The 18273-nt window shown below is 40.3% G+C and overlaps 3 protein-coding genes across 4 annotated transcripts in view; all 3 read left to right on the top strand.

Moving 5' to 3' along the window:
* LOC113122213 (tumor necrosis factor receptor superfamily member 11B) overlaps nucleotides 1-4497 on the top strand; it is a 69645-nt gene extending 65148 nt beyond the window's left edge. For both annotated transcript variants that reach the window (XM_026293362.2, XM_026293361.2), the window contains 3 exons: nucleotides 1187-1402; nucleotides 3443-3667; nucleotides 3755-4497. In XM_026293362.2, coding sequence (XP_026149147.1) covers nucleotides 1187-1402; nucleotides 3443-3667; nucleotides 3755-4149 — 836 coding nt within the window. In that variant the 3' untranslated portion in view covers nucleotides 4150-4497. The remainder of the gene's footprint in view (nucleotides 1-1186; nucleotides 1403-3442; nucleotides 3668-3754) is intronic.
* Nucleotides 4498-6439: 1942 nt separating this feature from the next.
* Nucleotides 6440-8688, top strand: LOC113122214 (tumor necrosis factor receptor superfamily member 6B-like). Its single transcript, XM_026293364.2, has 5 exons — nucleotides 6440-6556; nucleotides 6850-7231; nucleotides 7588-7767; nucleotides 7874-7955; nucleotides 8059-8688. The coding sequence occupies exons 1-5, from the start codon at nucleotides 6539-6541 to the stop codon at nucleotides 8246-8248; spliced, it is 852 nt and encodes a 283-aa protein (XP_026149149.1). The 5' UTR covers nucleotides 6440-6538; the 3' UTR covers nucleotides 8249-8688.
* Nucleotides 8689-8978: 290 nt separating this feature from the next.
* Nucleotides 8979-18273, top strand: part of LOC113122161 (F-actin-uncapping protein LRRC16A-like) — a 53537-nt gene continuing 44242 nt past the window's right edge. The window contains exons 1-2 of the mRNA XM_026293246.1: nucleotides 8979-9472; nucleotides 12999-13096. Coding sequence (XP_026149031.1) covers nucleotides 9433-9472; nucleotides 12999-13096 — 138 coding nt within the window. The 5' untranslated portion in view covers nucleotides 8979-9432. The remainder of the gene's footprint in view (nucleotides 9473-12998; nucleotides 13097-18273) is intronic.

Below are 18273 nucleotides of genomic sequence, written 5' to 3'. Positions count from 1 at the left end.
CTAGGAAATAGGTGGGGCATGCACTGGACAGATCACCAGTCTATCACAGGGCTTTCACATAGAGAGAGAAATTCACTCGCACTCACATTCACCTACAGGCAGTTTAGAGTCACCAGTTAACCTAATCCCAAAATGCATGTCTTCGGACAGTGGGAGGAAGCTGGAGCACCTGGAGAAAACTCACAGAAAATATTCAGATCTGTCCACTTTCTACACACTTGATTGTGCTATAGATTTAAATTTAAATATAGACTTAACACCTAATGACAAAGTAAAGTTATGTTAATAAAGATCAAAATCTGTCAGAATCTCTCGTTTCCAAAAGGATTCAGACACACTGCAGTGAAACTGACAGTAATGGCATTTGACAGCTTGTTCACCAGACAACCTTTAAAGGATTCTCTGGTCTGATGAGACACAAGGTTGGTTCTGTTTCTCCGGGGATAAGTAGTGTAGATAATAGAGGGACGGATGTATGCTGTTGTAAAGGAGATATTTCAGTTTTTGATGTTTCAAACATGTTTTAGCAAACATCTTCAAAAATATGTTTTCTTTCTTCTTAAATCTGTAACATGTTACAATCTGCACAAAATGAAAGGGTTAGTTTAGATAAGATTCCAGCAAAGCAGGTGTGAGATGTTTCACTTATATTTTACTGTACAACATTTAATTTTAGATAAAAAAAAAAACAACGTGTTGAAGACATCTGAGTTTTTTAACTTCGAGTATCAGTTTTCCTGTGAGCCAGTCTGAAAAATCTGCTGACCAATCATCATCAGTGATAAATCATCATTAGGTAAAGTCTTACCAGCACTGTAAGATGTTTTCATGCTTTACACTATGTGGTTTGATGACAAGTGATAGAAACTACGGAGAGGCCGCAGTGAGTACAATTGATGTGAGTCATTCTCAGAATTACAGTCATCTCTCGCCCTGATGGATCATCACATGTCGCTGTGGTTTCAGTTCTTGGAACCACATCGTCTTGTCTAATTAGTTAAATGGTCCAGGTCATGTTCCCACACTGAAAATGCAGACATGTAAGATGAAAATTGTGATAATGATGATGATGATGATGGTTGGGTTTTTTCTGGTTTAAAAGCTGATTTTTATGCTGTAGACATCTGTCACAAATATCTGTTTTCATTCATTTCATTCACGACTATCCTGTGTGAATCTCTTCCAGGTACACCAGTGAGTGACACCATGTGTGAGCGATGTCCTGCTGGTCATTTCTCCACCAGTAGCTCCTCCACCGAACCATGTCAGCCCCACACAAACTGCTCAGATTTGGGCCTGAAGACACTGACATGGGGAACGTCCACTTCAGACAGCCTCTGTGACACTCAGGACAAGACGGCAACAGTGGGGTGCTCTCAGCATCAAACTTTGTGCCGCACTGGTGAGAACATACTCTGCGCTGTTCAAGTTCTGCTGCAGTGGGAATCGTACAAACGTTTTTAGCATGGTAGAGATTTATTTGTTCAGTGTATAAACAGCACACACACACACACACACACACACACACACACACATGTGATAATGTTTTTGAGTAAACCTCAATTGTCAACAAGTTAAAATCAGTCAGATCCGAATTATTTCAGACATGTGGTCATTTTCATTCCTGAAGGCAGGGGATTTCCTCGGTCAGGTTCTTTTTCCAGATTTCATTCTTTTCCAAATTCTTGCATGCCTGAAAACCAACACAAGAGACAAAAGCCAGAATAAAAGGCTGAGTGGGATGTTTATAACACTACTCTCATAATGACCCATGATGGATCAATTACTTCTTGAACTGTTACATCCTCGAACTGCAATAACAGAGGAAACTGAGTCAAACTGAAATAAGAGAAGAAACGAGCTAGTTAGTCTTTGTTAGTCAGATTTTAACTGTGACAGATGCTGACAGTTAATTTTAGAGGAGAAACCTCAGATATGACACTGAATTCCCAGAGCCCGAGAAACCACAGTCACTGAAGAACACACACATAAAGATGTACAGACCGTGGCACGCTCATGCACACTGTTTACCACACTTAGAAAGAAATCGCAAAAAGCTGTTGTCCTTCAGGCTGGGTGATACTCTCCTCAAGTATTCATTCACAAATTGTCTTCCTGCATACTACATAACCACAGGCTGTCGGCAGCAAACCCTGGAACTGTTTAGCAATTTTTTAACAGAAATGTGAAATTGAAAGCAGTTGGGATTCCCAAAGTTTCTACGTGATGTGGAAAAACCACCAGGATGTCAGCGTCGATTATACAGCAAGCCACGCTTACATTATCCAGACATCAGAGAAACAAATCTAATATCCTCTTCACTTTAAATCAACCATACTGCACTTATATTGGTTTTACTAAGTGATTTTTTTTTCTTTCGTATTTATGTGGTTTTACATCAGAAAACATTATCCAGCATAGATACATGAATGTAGAAATGCTTTGTCACTGTATAGCAGTTGCAATTTGAACTTTTCACATCACCCTTAGCTTTGACTGTCTTGGGTATACAGCTGCTTCCGGGTAACGTTGCTGGTAATGAGAGCAGGTACATCTAAGCTTTCCCAGATTTGTAAGACAAGAAAAGCAAACCCTGTTCTTCGCTAAAATATTTTTGCCCTAAAAGGAAGGCTCAGGAGATTTTGGCTTGCAAAAATGTATGACGTAATGATGAAATACTGTAGACGGGAATGTGGTGCAGTGAACTTCGCAGAAAAGAGCAGCACGTTTTAGCATAGCTTAGCTCAGCTAATGTGGAGAAACAGAGACACACCCAGTTTGGTTTGGCTACTGAAACTGATGTCTACAGTGGTTAAATGGGGAACTGAAACAGAGGAAATCCTTGTTTCTACTTTGGTCACATTACAGGGAAACATGGCATGCATGACAATGTGCATGTATGTGCAAAGGGCTTGTGCCAGTACCAGTATATGCGTGCAGTTCAGTTTTTGCCTCCACAGCTTCTCAAACAAAACACTCCAAACACACAGAAAACATTTGTAAACACTTCCACACCTGTAGCAGATTGATGGAATTGCTTAAAGATCAAATTATGTAACCTGGATTACTTCACCCAAATCTAGTCTAAACATCAGCTGTGTCCCATTATTTAAACACAGTGCAGCATTTAGCATTTTTGTAGCATTAGCTGCATAATGTGTATTCTGCTATGGAGATACAGGACCATCCACTAAGATTCAGATTAAACTGATTGAACATATGGTTAAAAACCACCAACGATGCTGAATTAACCAAGGTTTTGTTTTAACGCTTTGAATTCAGCTTTATGTTCCGAAGACATAAAATATGTCGTTTGCTCTCATATGTCAAGCAACTGCACATTTTAATGGAAGATTTGTATTAATTTGTACTGTCATATTTTCATTCTGTGAAAAGACTAATCGAAGTGATTTTCTTGGCTTTTTCCTGTTCGTTTTTGAAGATGTGGCCCTCTGTGAGGAGGCTGCCTTTCAGTCTCTAGTGTTGCTGAGACTGTCCTCGTTGCCCCTTGAGCGACTGGTGGAAAGTCTTCCAGGGCGGAGGGTGGATCGCAAGTTCATGGACACGCTGAAGAAGGCATGCTCCCCTCAGCAACAAGTCCTCCAGCTGCTGAGACTGTGGCGGGATCAGAACAAGGACCAGGACAAGCTGTCTGGCATTATTCAAGGTACAAACAACATGCATGTTTTAATTTGAGCCCGTTCTTATTCAGGATCTTAATTTGTGTACTAATATTCGCACCCTGTCCTGCCAGCTGTGAACCACTGTGAGAGGAAGGTCTCCCGATTCAACAGCGTGAAGAAGCTGTCGCTAGATGACCTCCTGAAGGTCAGCAACAGCCTGCCAGGGGTCAGAGTTCGGCAGGAGGATGTCCAGGCTGTGGTGTCTACCTGCCTGCCCAGGCAGAACATCCTGCAGCTTCTTCACCTCTGGAAGACAACTAACTACGACCTGGATCTAGCCAAGGGTCTGTCTCACAGTCTGAGGGTGTTGCGCAGCCAGGGGGCACCACGCTATCTGTTGAAAGTCCAGAAGAAGATCAGCCGCATTATAGGAACCACATCTGCACACAAGATGTATGAGAAAATGTTTATTACTATGCTTCGGGAAGAGCCATGTTTTAAGGCTCATAAGCCACTAAATGAATAAGAAAATGGGAGGTCCAAACAGGAATATATGCAACCAAGAGCATGAACAGACACTGACATGATCATCACTGTCAGATGATGAACGATTAAGTGTGAAAGTGTAACAGACAAGGGTCATATGATAATGTCATGCCAATAAGATATCACTAAATGATGTGAGGCTATGCACATAGTGTCTAGAGGTCAGATGGGAAGGTAAATTGTCCTTTCTCTCTGAGATTTTCTGTCAAAGCCCGGTGCCAAAATAAGGTTTTGATTAAAAGAGGTAGTAATGGATGCTAATAACTTCACCCTGATTGTACAGTATCGATCGGCAGCTTTCAATCTAATAGGTCTTAAAAGGTTAAAACAAAAAAAACAAAAAAATCTGTGTGCTCCAAGCAGACCAAAATAAAAAGAGAAAATGTTTTCTGGAAACGTTTTGACCAGAGTCTGTGAAAAAAAGAAAATCTATTTAAGTTGTAAATAGCGCACTATTTTATGAAAATAGCCTGGCAGATGTTGTGTTTTTATTATTATTGCTTTCTCAGTGTTTGAGAGGAAGGATTTGGTTTCATAATGAAATACATGGATTTTCTACTTTTCCTGTTTGTTGGTTTGTGTTGTACTGCTGACAAATAAAGCTCATCTCATTTAAAAAAAAAAAAAAAAAAGTCAGCTTTATGAATGTACAAAGGAGTGCAATTGTTTTCTATTTAAAAAAAAAAATTTTACTTTCTAAATATGTAAAGGCTTGTGTTTATTACTTTATCAGAAATGCTGGATTCTAAATGCTGCAAGTTAATGAAGTGATATTTGTTTTATATTTTGTTCCATCACTTTTGTATTTTTAAATGTACGATCTCTGTTGTATATATGCCTGACTGGTCCTCTTTAAGCTTATGTAACTTGTGAACACTAATGTCAAATGATATGATTAAAATCAGTTTGTAAAAATGCATTTCATAAGTAAGTAACAAACTCTTTATTTACTTTGATCTTTCATGCTGCCCATCCTGAAACCTCAGAAAAAGGTTATATTTCCCTGCTTTTGCCTTTTGATTTACTGTAGGTTAAGCTAATAGTTAATAGGACTCACACGTGAGCAGACACAGACAACGATTGGGTCATGACTGGGCCTGTCAATGTAGAAATCTGACTTTCATCAAGTGTTTATGTTGACTAGAAACTGCCAGAGAAATTGGACTTTGAGCTCAAATATACTCAGTAACTTGTAAATTGTAATTTATTCAGGTGAAGGTCTTGAACAGTTTGACACTAATACATTTGAGAAGTTTGTCTTGTTTTTTTGTGAAATGGGTTTATGTAGGAAATTGTGAAATACCAAAGTTTCGCCCCCGTGAATCATCAAGAAACCCTGATATAGTTTTATTATGTTCTCGTGTTCTAAGAAAACCAGAGGAAATCAGTGATAACACTCTTATAACTCAGGATTCAGACATTCGTTTCATTTTACCTAATCAGCACGATGTCATATTGTACACACAATTCAGTCACTGTGACTCACTGACACTTTTCAAATGTAACTTACTGAAGAATTTTAGCTCATTTCAACAACCACAAAGGGGAAACTCTTCAAAAACCATATTTTCGGCTTTTGTCAAATATCACGTATGATGTCACATACCCATAAAATAACAGGAATGAGAGGGTCAATGGAAATTTTAAAGCTTTGTCAAGTTGTTGTTTTGTCAGTGTTGTGCAGAAAAAAAGGTTTTTACCTAAACTAAGTAGAAACCTCTTAGACATCAGCATGTCAGCTACAGCTAGAACAAATATGGATTAATATAAATTTCATGCAGCTAAATTACTGTACATGAATTTTACATTTTTTAAGTTGTGTGTGCTTCATTCATTCATTCATTCATTTGGTCTCATAGTTTTTAAAAATCCTTTGTGAAGGCAGGACTAAATATGTCAGGAAATATAAGTAAATATCTGATCAGGACAGAAAGCAAGAGGATGGCATGTGATGCAGCTATACCCCCACCCCCAGGACACTCCAGTTTCAAATCTGAAGAAATCACCAAATAAAATTCCAGTAAATCAGAAACTGTTTGTGTGGAGTGGAAATATCAGTTTCTTCCACAGAAAGGAGACGACAACCAGTGATTCAGTGTCACTGAATATTCAATAGATCTGCTTGATATCTTACTGTACCGCTTAGTTACAGGTAGTCCTCCTCCTAGTACTTCCTAAAAGCTTTGAGGTACTTCATTTTGCTGCCATGGCCAAAGTTTTGCTTGTGTACACAAGAAGTCGGAAGTTGTTTGACCTTTTTGGAAATGGGCCTAAGGCACTATTCCACCCACACAATGAGCAGTTCCTTTCTGAATTCTATAAAATGAACACACTCACACTGGCAAGTCCTCTTCAACATCAGTGAGGACATGCAAACCATCAGGCTGGTGAGTGAACAACATTATCCTGTTTAAGATGACAAAATCCAGCAGAGACAATGATTGGTGATGCTGTAGATGCTGTTTGATTAAAAAAAACAAACGAATTAATCAAACAATGAAGTAATAATGTTGTTTATTTTATTATTATTATTCCTTATTGCTGTGAAATTGCTCAAGAGAAAAAGCTGACTGGTTAAATAAAGCTATATACGTAGAAGTTATGTAGAATATCATACTTGGTAATATTATTAGTAGTACTAGTAGTAATTATTGTAGTAACAGTAAACTTACGTCCTCAGCCCGTCTTGCCGTTGCTGGTCCTGCTCCTCTGCGACGCCTGGGAGGTGGAATGCGATCCCACCTATGTGCACCTCAACCACCGCACCGGGGAGGTCCTCATCTGCGCCCAGTGTCCGCCAGGCACGCACATGACCGCGCACTGCACCGCCACCACGCCCACCATGTGCTCACCCTGCAAACGTGAACACTTCACCGAGCTGTGGAATTACCTGCCCAGGTGTCTGTACTGCAACACCTTGTGCACCGAGAACCAGGAGGTGGCGACAGAGTGCTCACCGGTCAGCAACAGGGTCTGTCGGTGTAAAGAGGGTTTTTACTGGAGCGATGAGTTCTGCATCGAACACTCCGAGTGCGGGCCCGGATACGGTGTTCAAAGCAAAGGTACCCCGTCCGAAGAAAGTTATATGAAGTGTGTATTGTAGCTGTTTCTCCTCGTTTAAAAACATGGTCTATATTTTGATTTTGTATGATAAATATTGCTCAAGTCCACATTTCCGAAGTACATGAACATGCTTGGCAGATCAATGAATAAAACATTGTTGTGTCATTATTTCCAAATAAGCCTGTTAGAACCAAAGAAATACAATAACATGGTAAAGAGTATATCAAACATTTAACATTTCCCGGTAATACCAGCCTGAAAAATCTGCTTTTAGTATTAAAGTAGAAAACACCTGGGCTCCCTGCAGCGGCAGCTTTAAACACTGTGGTGACCCAAATACATTGTCTTATCTCAGGCACGTCGCAAAGGGACACGGTTTGTGCAAAGTGCCCTAGGGGCTACTTCTCCAACTCATCTTCTGCGCTGGAACCGTGCGTAAAACACCGACAATGCGCAAGCGACCAGATCGTCCTGCTCCCTGGCTCACTTTACCAGGACAGAATGTGTGCCTCCTGCGAGGACCTTGCAAATTCAGGTATGTATCTTTTTTCGCTGCTCTGTCAGTTATAACGCACAGGAACTCAAGCACATACGAAAAAAAAGAACAGTTTAACCTCGTGTGGTACAACTTTGTTCCTCAGATGAGACGATCAGGACTTTGCTCGCAGGACTTTTTAAAATGAACAGGGTCCAGGTGTCAAAGTTGAGGAAATTTGTGAACAGGTGAGCCTACACTTTGATTCCCACTTTCCATTTCTTCTTGCCTCTCTTTAACTACTCCCTGCAGCACAGATAAACCCAACTCCATCTCATCTCGATCCAACAGGAACCTTCATAAGCCAGTCCCCAGAAAGAGGGATCTTATCCTGAGACATCTCCAAGTTAGTCTGGCCCAGATTCCAGTGGAGCAGCTGAGAAGAATGCCAGAGAGGCTGAAGAATGCACAGCTCAGCTCCATGGCAAAAAGACTAGAGAGGACACACAAGCGGATTTTGCAGCAGTGTCAGAAACAGTGAATATTGTGCAGCGGGCCCATGATAAACCAACACAACATCCCTGTTGTTCTGGATTTCCATATGACACAACAGCAACATTTGGGCATTTTTGCCCATTTGGAAAAAAGTACTTTGACATATTTTTCATTTGGCTGATTACTGAGAACATGTGCACTGTTTCTGTTTACCAACAGATTTTTTTTTATTAGCTACTGCTAAAAAAACTGACACTCTGTATTGTCTTCAATATTGTTTGTGCATCTTGGACTAAGTTTGGATTTTAATTTTAATTTGAGTTTTAAAGGAGAAAACAGAGGCCAAACTGGGGATGAGCTTCACAATTAGATGTGAACAAGTCAAATATCTTGTACATCAAACTGTGACATTACTCACATTTTTACATGATAGTTCGAAACTATGTTTGAAGTGATGACTGAAATAAGCCTTTTTATGAAGATGGACAGTTCTGTGAACTTTCAAATGTGGAGCAATGAAAAACCAGAGTCTGCCTGTAATCTCAAAAACTGACCACAAGGTGACGCTGTCGTCCCTCTGTAATGATGTTTATACTAGACCAAATATATACTTATATAAAGATGTACTCATTATTATTATTGTTGTTGTTATTATTATTATTACATAATGTCTCTTCATGATGTGCTTTACGCACAGGACTGCTTAGGACACCGTTGGACCTCTGTAAGGGCCGCTAGAGGTCCCTGGTGCCCAGTTTAAGAACCGCTAGGTGTAACCTTCCCATTAATATCGTGTTGACACCACCGCCCCCTCCTGCCACGCCGCCGCAGCTTCGGATCTGCTCCCTGGCTGTCGCATCACCGAGCGGGGAGGGGCCCCGTTTCCCACCATTGGTTGGCACTGTATTACCGACAGCTTTACGGCGGGGCCACGGCCGACGCGCGGAGGCTGCTGGGTGCCAACATGGTTTATGTAGGATCACCATATCAGGGTTTTCTGTGCCTCGCGTTGTTTTGAGCGAATAGAGATGCGCGCAGATAAACGTGGATCCATTGTGCGGACGCCGCGACGGGAGCAGGAGGAGAGGAGCATGTAACCAGGAGAAAAGCACCGGCGGCGGCAGCGTCACCACCTGACACTTGTCTCTCTCGCTCGTTTCCTCGGTGTTTGAGCTTTTTCGATGTGTTGACTGGACCGCTCGCGTTGTTTTGGGCGTTATCTTCAGCAAAATGAGCGAGGAAATGTCAGAGGTCCCCAAAGAGCTTCTGGGTAAGAAAAGACCATATATCCAAACTGGAACAATCACTGACCCTGCCTCATATTCCTCACAGGAACCCGCAGTGTGCATGTGCTCCTCTAAGTTTTCATGGACCTTAATCTACCCAGAGCGGATCTGTACTAGTGTTATTGTCTTACTGATATTCCAGCCATTATCCCTGTGCACACACTTTAATTTAAATCATCACTTTCTTTAAAACGCACATTTAACGCCCAGCTGTGTATGACTTTTCCTGCCACCCTCGAGTGACTGTAAACGCCTCAGCTGTTGGTAATCAAGGTGCAGTGATTGCTGTGGACACTGCAGCAGCCTGTGAGAGGAAGGAAAGCTAAATAGTTTAGATGTGAGTGTTCAGCCTGTCATGGCTGTGCACATAACTTCCAGGGTTGTGTCTCCCCACAGTAACTCTGACCCACTTTAACAAGTCCCCTATGGCTTTAAAGGCCGTCACGTCTCTCTGGACCTGTTTGTGGAGGGACCTCGCAGTCCTGCAGGCTGTTTGGCTGAAGCTTAGACTCTTTGTTTGGCAACATAGCTCACACTTCAGTGTGATGTTTGACAAACACAAGCTCCATCTCTTTCTTCATCTACCTCACACAGGCCTGTGTGTCCTTCAGGCTCCGATTCTTATAAGAGACACGACATGTTGACATATATACTGTAGATGGGATTGTTGCTCACTGGTCATGCATGTGTTTACTCATGGAGTTGCAGGAAATTTCCTCTACAGTTGTGTAATTTACTCTATTGTTTATATCCTTGGACCCTCATGTATGTTGCTTTGTATGTTTCAGGCCTGTTGTTGAGGCTTTTACCACAGTTAGAGACAAACGAGGTACAGAAGTATCAGAATCTTAGCCCCTGGTAAAATGTACTGAAGGTATCGTCTGTCACCTAAATTAAGGCCATGTTTTTCCACTATATCTGTATGTTTCCAGCTCTTCATTGAAGCTAACACAATGTTTACACCCAAACATATGCTGGATATGTTGGGGGGGTCATTTTCAACACATTTCCCTAAAATTCAGACAAACATTTTTCTCATTTTGGGATCTGGACAAGAATTGACAATGACTGACCCACTGGTGTTTGAGTGTGATTTCAGAGATTATAGTGGTAAAAGCCGCCTGTTTTTCATGTGAGTGTTTTGCATGTGCACATCTTTTTTTTTTTTTTTTTTTTTTTTTTTTTTTAGCTTCGAGGCTCAGGGAGATCAATACAGTAAATGTACCTGCTGACACTGTGTTTAAATAGGACACATTGTGTTTTTCTGGTTCTGGACAGGTCGGGGTGTTTTTTCCTGGAGCACAAGTAGAGATATCTTATGGTTCAGCATATTTTCGGGTGTAAAGTGAGCAAGTCCTCTGCCCTCGTCCACTCTCTTAGCATTTCTCTACTCCAGCTGAGTGATCAGCGCAACGCTGCACTTAGCGTAAGGAATTAGCTTTGGCATGTTCCTGGTCCTATTGTCATGTGATGTTGTCTGGATCAGTATATAAACAGCCGTTGTTTGGAACATTCACTTGTGCCGGTGATTCACCATCATGCAACATATGAGCAATTTTAGCATGTTCCTGCAGCTGGAACAGTCACAGACCAGCTCTGACTTTCACAGCTAATGTTGCGTTAATGCTTCTCCTGGTACTGTAGACAGTTAATTTTGACATGTCTTGTTTCTGTCTTTGATGAAATGAGCTGCACAGGATCAGCTCAGGAAAAAAAAAAAACTAAAACCTTCACATAAGCTCTTGTGAGAAGTAAGAGCCCCAGGGTGCACACATTCAGAAACTGTGCTAAAAATACATTCGACTGAAATGTACTGGAGAACTGTATAAAGGGAGAAGACAAAGAAGACGAAATAGACGAAAAATGTTTCATATGATGTCTGGGAAACATTTCTTTTAGGTGGCAAAGCAAAGACTCCCCCTCAGACTTCACTACATCAGGCCAAGTGGCTTCTTTGAGCAGTTGCGGGTGTCATGCTGTGTCAAAACAGGGGCATCATCTTGCAGTGCATTGTGTTAAGGATGTGTGTCACCTGGGACTGTGTATGTAGAGTACGTGGACTTATTTTATGTCCATGTGAGAGAGATGTGTTAAGACCTTTGAGGGGAAGGGGGGCAGAAAATGTTTTTCTATGAAAGTTTTAAAACTGACCCTTGATTTCTTTGCATGAACATGGAGAGATATTCACTGATGATGCTGAACACAAATCACAGGACCAAACCCTGCCCAGCTCATTAAAATATACTAGGTCTCAATTTTGCGTGGAGACCCTCTGGAGAGAGCTCCGTGACTAACTGGATATTCTCAAGTGTGGGTTCAGAAATGCTGCAGTAGAAAATTGTGCCAATTTCTAGTGGAGAAGACTCAGCAAGCTCTTTGCTGGCAGCAGCATTTTGCCTAATTATTAGTTTCACTTTGATCTGATGATGGTTTGAGGAAGCCTGTAGGCGAGGATACATGCATGCCAGCACAGATGTACACACATAGAATCGCTCTCTGTCTCAGACACATGTGCACACAGACTATATCAGCTGCTGTGTGGGTGAATGAGGAGCGTGGAGAGGGGGCTGTGACCCAGTTCTCCCCTCTAAACCAGTTCACGTTTACTGTGTGTGAACAGCAGAACACACACTCGGTGTAAATCTTTGTGTGTATTTATATTTATAGTTTCTTGATTAAAAAGTGCTCACTAAATAAATTGTAAGAAAATACTGAACAAGACAAAGTCTGCAGCTTTTCTTGCAGCGCTGTGGTTCTGCACCGTGGTGTTTTGAGTTATATATAAAGAGTCATGCTAAGATGTTAAGCAGGTGTAATGTTTACCTTGTTCATAGTCTTGGTTTGATCTTTAACAGGGTGCAACCAGCAAATGTTGAACATCAGCAACTTCAATGATTAATCAGTGATTGTTGGTGACTAATTTAGTTTCGACCTAATACTGTCAGCACTGTAGACAAGTATCAATGTAGACAAGTATCAATGCAAGGACACATACAGATTTTTCCACTTTGTTAGTTTTATTGTCAGACTTCCCATTTTCCCACAGATAAGGAAAGATAAGAGAAAATTAGCTCTTGGAGGAGTTTGATGCACAAATGAAATCCAAAAGAGAGATGGTTTCTCCTGTGGTGTACTAAAATTGGATGTGATTAAAGTTTCATTAAATATATGTGTGTTATCAGCAGAAATGGGGAATTATTCTCCTTGTGGCAGGAGTGTGTTGATTTGTGCTCCGCTGAGGAAGTTAAGATGTTGTAATTCTGACTCAACTTGAGCTTTTAGATCAAGACATTGTGAGAAAGAGCCTAAAAAGTAGAGATTTTTCCTAATGCAGGATGAAGCACGTCCAAGCATTTTCACTTTTCTTCTCTATGATTATGATTTCTGTTTACTTTTTATTTAAACCACTGTCAAAATACATTGTACTTTATTGCACAGATATGCCAAATGTTCCACATTTGAGACCGACTCCCTCCTCATTTTCCCTCCTTTCTTCTTATCTCCGTGTAGAGAGTGTGAGGGACGCAGTGGGGAGGAAGGTGAAGCTGTCGCTGAGAAAGAGAGTCAAGCTGGAGATCAAAGGAGACAAGACAGAGAACAGAGTCTTGGTGAGTCAACTCCTACGGCTTTTCAAGCTACTTTTTCATTAAGTGGAGTAAAAGATTTCTCATTATTTCTGACCCCCTTTTTTTTTTTTTTTTTGGTTTTGAAATGTGCATTTTCCACTTAAACCATCAAATCTCTCCCATGTTTTTAACTTCACAACTTGCTGTAACAATAAAAGCAGTAGCAGCAGGTAAAGTTAAACTCAGGAAATCAATTCATCAATTCACACCTGACTGTGCATTTGCACCCGTCACCAGTGTGTCAGTTGGCAGAAAAAGCAGCTCAGGCCATTAACTTTTTGGCTAAGGAGCAGGAAAAGCTAAATAATTAATACCTGGTTGATTATTTAAAATGCATATTAGCTCTTCCTGGGCAACAGCAAAGATCTTGGAGGTAGTTAAGAGAGAGCAGTGTCTGAGTGCGGTCCATAACGTTTTCATTCAGTGTGAATGTTTAATGTGTGTGGGTGGAAATGGCAGAAGCCTTTTAGTTGTGCGGCTCTTGTTGGAACAGGAAGCTCTAAGTTGTAGAGCTCTGTGTGCAAAAGACAAAGAAGTTAGGACGAAGATGACATTTCAGCCAGGCCCTCTACATATGATGACTTATATTATCTTTTAACTTTAATATCCAGACATTTGTTAATATACATTGTTTGCCAACGATGTCTTTTTGTGTGCGAATCTGAAAACTACTGTATCATTAACCTAGTACAGTCAAGTGCTTGGTCTCTGACATGGCTATGACAACAATGTCAGTGTGTGGGAGCTGGACGCAGATAGTAGTGCACACACAAACACATGCGCACAAACCAGTGTAAAGAAGTGGGAGTCAGTGCTGGGAAGTGAGGAATTCCAGTGGACTGGTATTTCATCTAGAAGCAGAGTATGAGAACGACTCGGTGAGTTTGCATCAACGCCCTACGTGACTGACTGAACAAATAAACCACTGTTTGGTGTTCTGCAGAACAAAACTGAGCTGGAATGAGCGATTATAGAGGAAGTGGCTCAGAGAGAAAACAAACATGTCGTGGAGTTTTCATAGTATCAAATGTTAGATGTGATTTACAGAAAGTTTCGAGATCAGAGCTCAGTGTTTGTGAAGAAATGGGTAAGTGATGTAGAAAGATGTTATATGGTCATTCTGGGATCTAAATCTGAAAGGAAAACTTAGTTAAACCTTAGTTTATTTTAGCTGAATTTATCATCCTAAGAAACAAGAATTAACATCATATACAAAAACCATGTGACCTTAGAATGAGGAAAAGTGGATTGGACAACAGATTTCCAATGAAAACAGAATAAGCAATGGCAGAAAAACAAAAAGATCCTTAAAATGACAGCGGAAATGAAAATGAAATGATCATTTTTACTGTGCAGGAAAGGAAATTGTATAAGTGTGTGTGTGTGTGTTTGAGATGAGAAAAAGACAAGAAGGAAGCTCCGCTGTCAAAACTTTATTAAAAAATGAAGATGCAGCTTAAAGCTGCTAAAGCATCATCTGCAGCTACTGCTGTCAGACAGTAATCGCCTTTGGGGTGTCTGCGTGACTAATAGGAACATAACTGGTTAATTATGCTGCCAGTCTACCTGTGGGTGTGACATGGAACCACTAAGCCTCAGACAGGATGTCTGTTTTAAACACAATCGTCCTCCTGCATGTTGGATGCTGAATAATCATCAGTTCAGTCAGATACATAACCAGACAGACACACGTAGGCTTTTGTAAGTGACTGCTAAATGTGCTATGGTATTTCTAAACATAACATCAAATCTCAAACACACCTGCTCAGTTTTGATGCTTGTTTAATTATTCATTTATTTAGCATCATGCTACAACTGCACACATTGCAGACCTTGGTTCACCTGAAATAATGAAGGACGTCTTTCTACAGCTGAGACAAAGATAATGAGACAAAGATGATGAAGTGTTGATTGCGGTTATATCCTCTGTCAGTTTGCTTGTCTGTGGTGCACACACAAGGCTTTTCCCGCCAAGCTTGCTCGGGCTGGGAGCGGCACACCACAGAGCCCGAGGCTGCTCTTAAGTACACTAAAGCTTAACACGTAGTCATCTCCCACCTTTGAAGATGGTGGGATGAAGGAGGTAGTGATAATAACATGAGTGCATCAAGCGCACCCAGGGGAGGAGGAGAGGGGAGGTGGGCAGTGAGGCATACTGTATAACTGGATATATTATCAGCAACAAAGTGTGAAACTGGAAGTACTGAGTCATATTATTATCATTTTAATTTTAAAAGGATACTTTTTTTTGCCCATCAATCTACACTTAACCCATAATCACTTTGGAAGCATGTTTTTAGTCTGAAATCTGTCTTTGCAGAAGTTTTCAGACCCCTAATTCAATACACTATGTTAGCCCCTTTAGATAGAAAAATTAAAGCAACAGAATGGACATAGCCACAATTTGTAATTTCACACCAGTGTTTTTTATTCGATGTAAAGACAATGATCATCATCGTCCAGACGAGCATTTTTAACTCGGAGGGTAAACTGATTAAAAGGACTAACTTCTTATGGCCTAAAAGATTGAACCAGTTTGTTTTTTGCAGAGAATCTGATAAAGGGCCAAGTATGAAGGTGTACTTGCCCTCACCAAAGACTGGCAGCAAGAGTTACCTGCTTTATTGCATCTCATTGTTTGCTCTGTATGTGGGAGTGGCATTACACAGCACAGATGGCACACTGTGGAAACAAAGCTGCTACACATCAGCACAATTAAATGTGGAGTAACACAGATCCTGGTCTTATTTTACGATGTCATGACGCAGCAGCTACACTCACAAGATACTCGGGAACATGTTTACAGAATCGTGGGGATTCATTGTTTCTCAAACCAGAATGAGTCACGGTTCCTAAAACGAGCGTCACAGTTCTACGTAGCTCTGTGTTTCTATTTCGTAATTAAAAAAACTTTAATTTTCAAGCCTCAGGGAATTAGTCCTGTTTGCTAATTTTATTGTCACATCAAACACACTGACAGGAGTCTACAGAGAAACTAGCAAAAATTTAGATATTAATATATCTAAATCTTTTACTGTTTTACTGTGACTGGTGGCCTCAGTGACACTAAACATAATCAGAACCATTTTGGGAAATGTTTAAGTCGTTTTTTAAAATGCTTATTATTGTAGGGCTCAAAGCCTTTAAGTCTAAATCGTTTGTCCTGCCATCCTTCACTGCTTCTTTTTAACCTCAAGGTCTGTCATGAGGGACAGTGGGGAAAATGGAAGCGACTCAATTTTATTTTTCACAGATGATCACCTGCTTAGTTACCTCATGGGACCTGAAGTCCTCCATTATCTTGTACGTGATCCTAAAATGTCTTGCTCTAAATGCTTCGAGCAAACGTCCTTCACATTTTATATTCTCTTTTAAAATAGTCCATTGTATCCTGTCTTTGCTGTTTTATACTTTAGTGCGTCAACTTTCAGGAAGGTTTTTAAATGGTTGTAAATACACACCTACGTTTATGCTTTAGATATTTTTACCTTGGATTGGTTGTTTGCTGTAATCTATACTTGTTCTATTATGTTAAATTATAGCAGTTTGAATAGAGTCATCTTTTAAATATCAGGCAACTTCATGCTTCATGATTCACAGACACTGTTTTGTTCTACCAGTTATTCAGTGTTTGTGGTCAAAGCAAAGTGACCTGATGGGTTTTTTCCCTGCCTGTGTACAGTGTGTGTTTGAAACCTGTAGTCACGTGGATATTAACACAAACATATTGTCCGTTGTCCTTTAACCATGACACATAAGTGTTGTCTGTTGAATGGTAACTCTGCTTGAAGGTGCCTCCTGTGTTTCTATCGTAATGCTGTGGTGATTTACATAATTAAAATGAAGTTCAGTGCAGACCAGGCAGAACGACATGTGTCAGAGGTCACAGTTTCCCTACTGAATATCCTGCAGTCACTGTATTGTTCACTATAGCCTCTAGTGACTTGTGTTTGGTGTAATAAACTAGATTAGACGTGTCCAAATATATTTAAGAAAACATTTTAGGTGATAATACATCATGTGATACTGAAAAGGGTTAAAGAGAAAAATGAATAAATGAAAGAATTTTTTCTTTCAATTTCATTTTTCAATCAAAACAGGAGACAGAACAGTCCATACAACAGTGTAGTTTGGCCCTTTATGTCCCAATGCATTTAAATAGGATGAAAGAACCTAAAACCAGCATCACAGCCACTACACTTAGCTTGAAGCTGACGTGCTGTGTCATACTGTGACCAGTCCGACCACTCGTCTTTCAGAGTAGGCTAAATGCAGATGCTAGTTTAGGTTAGTCATGGAGTCTAATTTTAGCACACTCGCACACATCCACACCAGACTCGGACAGTTTTGTTTCAGCTTCTTTCTGAGCGGTTTAGTTTCCAGGAAGTGCTAGAACAGACTCAGCTGGTCAATTAGGAGGAATTCTGCATGGGATTGGTTTTGTGTGCGTGTGTGTGTTTGTCGGTGTCATATAGTGGACATGAACCACACTTCCCACAGCTGTTTTTCCATAATTTATTGCAAGACATGGCAACACATAACATCCTTGCAGTTGTAGAGAAACAAAGCTTTCAGTGGGTTTCTTCTTCAGCTCTGTCTCCCAGAGTCCAAAACAAAAAGAAAAGACAACGTGCACTAATAGAATTCTCAAAAAAATGGCTACCCCGAATTCTTTTTAAAATTATTACATAGAAATAACTAAGCATAACTTCGTCACATTGAGCAACATGGTAGTTTTGCTCAAAAGTGCAACTTTATCTCCTACATAAAAATATTTTATATACAGTATGTTTAAAATAACTTTACATATATAATGAAAACACCAAAGGTGCAACTCTTCAGAGTTTAGAGCAAACAGAAGAAAGTAAAACTAGTTGGAGTGAAACATACAGGTCAGCTTCTATAATAAATAAGTACTAAACCTTGTACACAGAAAACTAAGAACGTATAAATTTTACATAACATATTTATTCCCATGACAATATATTTAAAACCCTTAAGAAAAAAACTGCATGTTTTAAAATCAGATTTTACGCCTGTTTACAACAGATTGCAGTTTAATTTCTTTCAAACATGTTAAAATGCCCGTAGAGCTTACAGCTGTGTGAATCCACGAGAGGATTTCTCTTCTCTCCTGTTTCCCGTGTGTAGCCATTGTC

This window comes from Mastacembelus armatus, chromosome 16 (genome assembly GCF_900324485.2).
Source record: "Mastacembelus armatus chromosome 16, fMasArm1.2, whole genome shotgun sequence".
In the NCBI taxonomy this organism is placed as follows: domain Eukaryota; kingdom Metazoa; phylum Chordata; class Actinopteri; order Synbranchiformes; family Mastacembelidae; genus Mastacembelus; species Mastacembelus armatus.
The sequence above is the reverse complement of the archived record's forward strand: the minus strand, read 5'-3'. Positions and strand labels throughout refer to the sequence as shown.

Bases quoted from the DNA above. Each gene is read 5' to 3' on its own strand.
- LOC113122214 (XM_026293364.2), top strand. The intron at 7,232-7,587 runs GTACCCCGTCCG...GTCTTATCTCAG, and splicing joins ATACGGTGTTCAAAGCAAAG to GCACGTCGCAAAGGGACACG. The intron at 7,768-7,873 runs GTATGTATCTTT...TTTGTTCCTCAG, and splicing joins CGAGGACCTTGCAAATTCAG to ATGAGACGATCAGGACTTTG.